The 4,118-nt window shown below is 30.7% G+C and overlaps 1 protein-coding gene across 1 annotated transcript; it reads right to left on the reverse strand.

Moving 5' to 3' along the window:
* Positions 1–2,739: 2,739 nt before the first annotated feature.
* On the reverse strand, positions 2,740–4,118 carry LOC114185657 (Carbohydrate-binding X8 domain superfamily protein). Its single transcript, XM_028073519.2, has 4 exons — positions 3,925–4,118; positions 3,652–3,680; positions 3,307–3,541; positions 2,740–2,941 (listed from the first exon to the last, which is right to left on the reverse strand). Exons 1-4 carry the CDS (start codon positions 3,974–3,976, stop codon positions 2,916–2,918), a joined length of 342 nt encoding a protein of 113 aa, XP_027929320.1. The 5' UTR covers positions 3,977–4,118; the 3' UTR covers positions 2,740–2,915.

A 4,118-nucleotide genomic window follows, 5' to 3' on the forward strand; every position in this document is an offset into this window, starting at 1 on the left:
ATTGGAATATAAAAGCAAGAAATGTGGTATTTGAAGAATAGAAAAGTTCGACTTGGAAGCATAATGAAGAAGAATGCCAACATGATGTTCTAGATTGGGGAGAAGATGAAGCATATATGAGTGATTCCAAAGAACAGGATGAGGAAAATGTTATGGATAGTATTGGTGTTCAAGAAACTAAGGAACAAAATGAAGATAATGTTATGGAATATTCCATAAGTACTTGTACTCTTCCTAATGAGCCTCATATTATTAATTATGAGATTTTAATTGAAGGGAGAGTTATAAAGAATAAGAGATAACTAATTTGAATGATGGATTACAAAATAGGAGAAGGTGTATCAGATGATAATGGGCTGAATGTAATGATCATCACAGAAGATAATCCCAGTTCATTTGAGGAAACCATTAAGAGCAATAAGTACGGAGATGCAATGGTGAAAGAAATGGAATCAATAGAGAAAAACAAGGTGTGAGAGTTGACAAATTTGTCAATAGAAGTAAAATGGATCTTCAAAACCAAATTTAAGGAGAATGGAGAAATAAACAAGTTCAAAGCTAGACTAGTGGCAAAAAGGTATGTTCAACAATATGGAGTGGAATACACATAGGTATTTGTTTCGGTTGCTAGGCTTTGCTTAATACTTTCTATAATAACAAATATACTTAGAATGTTTTTCAACTATATGTGAAAAGTGTCTTTCTTCACTATAAGCACCCCAACATCCATACCTGCATAAGAGCATAACAATTCTAGACTAAAGAGTGTGAGAAAAAGTTAGAGATTTCCAAAACTATAATATTTTCATAAACCTACTCTATAATAATAAGAACCTTGTTTATGTTTGCTATTGTACACCTTTTATGGTCCTCTCACCTAAGAAACTAACATTTGGCTTGTCCTGTTTATATTATTTTATCAACATTCTTATACAATGGATAGGACATAGACACCAATCAGAGTATGAACAATTCATATGTGAGCTTTTACATTTTAGCAACACTGATACTCTTAATTGAGCCATGCAAAAGATCTCTCCAGCATCAACATTTGCCTTCCTAAACACTACATCATTCATATGCTTCCATAGGCCCCAAATTAAAGTTATCCAAACCTCGCACCAAATCATGTTCCCTTTATGATTAAGTTTCATTAGGTGGAAGTGTTGAAAGTGTTCACTGGTTGCGATGTACATTCATGATCCCTACCCATCTATCATACATGTTCCACACTTTTAACGCCACTTTACACATAAAGAATAAATGACTTATTGTTTCCTCCTTCTCACTATACATAGGACACATGTCATTTCCAAGTATTATTTCCCTACCTTTTAGGTTATCCTTTGTGGCCAAACTTTCTACCACAACTCGTTGGGCACAAACTTGTGCAGACAGGGTAACTTTAACTTGTCACAATTTCTTAAACATATATTCATAATTATATTCATAATCAGTACTCCAATTACACTCCAAATTCTTATATGCAGATTTCCCCGTATACTTTGTATCTTTTTCATGTGTCTGTACCTAAGTATCCCCTTTTTCCTTGTCTAATGAGATCTTTCCGGTCTCTAACAAAAAAAAAGTTATTACTGTTGATTTTTCCATTCAAACCATTCTTTCTTCCAAAATAGTTTTCATTCCCAATTATTATTTTTTCACTTTCTATAGTCAACCACCGGTGTTCCCTATTTTATATTGGAAAATGATCTTTTCACAAAAATATTTTGACAAAGTTGACAAACTTTCCTTAAATAGAATTAAAATATATTATTTTTTTATTTTTTAACTAAAATAAAGTAATAAAATAATATTTTTTTATCCAAATTAGTAGTTTGTTAAAAAGTTTGTAAGAAAAACTTTGTTAACATATCATTTTTCTTTTATATTTGTAGTTGTATACATGGTCAGGATTCGACTCAAATAGCACACGCCGCCCTTTTCCACTTCCTTGGATTTGGACACCACTTTCTTTTTCTTCTTTTTCTTTACTTTCGCGTTAGATGTAATTTTTGTTGCATCAATCTCAAAGTTCTCTTTCTTCAAATCCTTGATTTAGTTAATCTATGTTTATTGAATTTTATTCTTGGTTAAATAGAATATTTTAACTACCAACTCTTGGTAATCTTTTTATATTAAGTTGGTTAAGACTTTTCTTAAGACGAATACGTTTATGGAAAAAATAAATAAAATAATTGTCAACTAATAGATTGGAGAATCTAATTTAAATTGATAAGAAGATGAAAAAGCAAGCTTTAACTAATAATATTAATTGAACAATATCCCTTCTAACATTAATCAAGAAAACTGGAATAATGTTAATTAAGAAATATCCTTTATTAATACCGAAAAAGAAAGTTATTATTGATATTAGTAAAAAATAAGCCTAACTAAGAATAATCAACTAAATAACTACAATTAGAAAAATATTTCTTTTATAAAGAAAATTTTCACTAACAACTTAAAAATAATATTAGTCTATAAAAAATAATGTTATTGTTTCATAAAATTATCTAATTTTAAGTATTCATATTAATTTAATATTTATAATTTTTTATAAAAAAAATATTTTATTATAAAATATTTTAAATTGAAATAATGTTAATTACATCAATAAAACAAATAACTTTTATTATGAATTTCAATTTTTGATGAAAAATAATTATTTCGTTTCAAGAAATATAAGGTAAAGATAAAAACATAGACTATTGGACCTGATGAGAAATTAAACCATAATTCTATGATAAGAAAGATAGTATTAATTTCAATTTTTGATTACGTGTTATGCGGCATACATTTTATATTGTGGGTTGACAATGGCAACCTAATACAATTACAAAGTACAAACACCGATTTTTCCTACATTGCTGCAGATAGTATTACTTCAGTTTATATACTCCACTGGTTGCCTTCTATGCGTAAATGCAGTTTCCATAACCTGCAATTTAACATCAATGTAAGTTTATATATTCTAGTCCTATAATAACCCAATAACTTCAACAGATTACTCAGATAAAATTTTAATAAAATTCAGATCAATATAAAGTTTTGACTGCATAAATTATTGAGTTCAACTTTTAATTTTGATTGAAAAACAGAACAAACACATTTCTAGTCTAATAACAAGTCAATACTTGATAAAAGCAGTTAGGAACTTAATACAGGAAATTGAGTAATCTGAGAAATTATAGATCTATCTCGTAAATCTGAGTGATGCAATTTTTATGACATATAATTGAGATAAATTTTTAGTTGTGATTTAAAAGATGCATGTAAATTTTGTTGTGTTGTGGTGTAACATACTTGGATCAGTGAGAGAGACGAGGGCAGAGGCCCTGAAATCACAATTCCAGTGGTTTCTTCCCTTAGATTGGTAATAGAGATTCATGGCTATGGAAGCATGGTTCATGAGATTGTCAGGGTAAAAGCAGGGGCACCCTTTCTGCAGAATCCTGCAATCAACTTGAGAACACGCAAAATTCAGGTTCGACAAAAGGGTAGCCTGATCTGATGAAGGCTTTGCCACACACCAAGTTTTCTGTCATTCCAAAACAATCCATTAATTCCAGCAATAATATATAAAATGCAATTTACAAGTTACAACCCTTTTTCAAATGCATTTCAAAGAACTGATTCCACCTAACTAACCTGCTCATTACCCATTATCAGATTCCCTCCTGCACAAATCAGAAGGAAAACAAGTTATTATAGTGTGTAATTTGTATGCATTTGAATAATGGTAGCTCAATTAGTATCACCAATTTGCATGCATTGATAAAACCCAGGATAGATCTGAAAGGCCTTCAAAACCAACCCTTTTCACAACTCCGATACAAACGAAAACAACATACAAAGCAAGGAAGCAACACAAAAAATGAGAGCAATGGTGATAAGAAAAAGTTAATGGCATCTGACACAAACCTGGTGAGAGAGACAGGAACACAAGGAAAAGGAGAAGAGGCACATTTCCCATGGTTGTTACTTGTACAAGTACTCTGAACTGAACAGTGTTGTGAGAGGAGAATGAGGAGGGTGGAGAGAGATGTGAGGGCTAAAGAAGAGTGTGATGTGATTAGAGCGAGAGAAAGGGTGGTGTGGTTTTAAAAGGGAAAAGA

This window comes from Vigna unguiculata, chromosome 5 (genome assembly GCF_037176805.1).
Source record: "Vigna unguiculata cultivar grain cowpea cultivar isolate G323 ecotype 2 chromosome 5, ASM3717680v1, whole genome shotgun sequence".
NCBI classification, from domain to species: Eukaryota; Viridiplantae; Streptophyta; class Magnoliopsida; order Fabales; family Fabaceae; genus Vigna; species Vigna unguiculata.

What these genes read in the sequence shown, in the direction of transcription:
- LOC114185657 (XM_028073519.2), bottom strand. Translation starts at nt 3,976, where the DNA reads ATGGGAAATGTGCCTCTTCTCCTTTTCCTTGTGTTCCTGTCTCTCTCA. An exon ending in TGATAATGGGTAATGAGCAG is followed by an intron (nt 3,542 to 3,651) that starts GTTAGTTAGGTG and finishes TTGGAATGACAG; the next exon opens with AAAACTTGGTGTGTGGCAAA. An exon ending in CGTCTCTCTCACTGATCCAA is followed by an intron (nt 2,942 to 3,306) that starts GTATGTTACACC and finishes GTTAAATTGCAG; the next exon opens with GTTATGGAAACTGCATTTAC.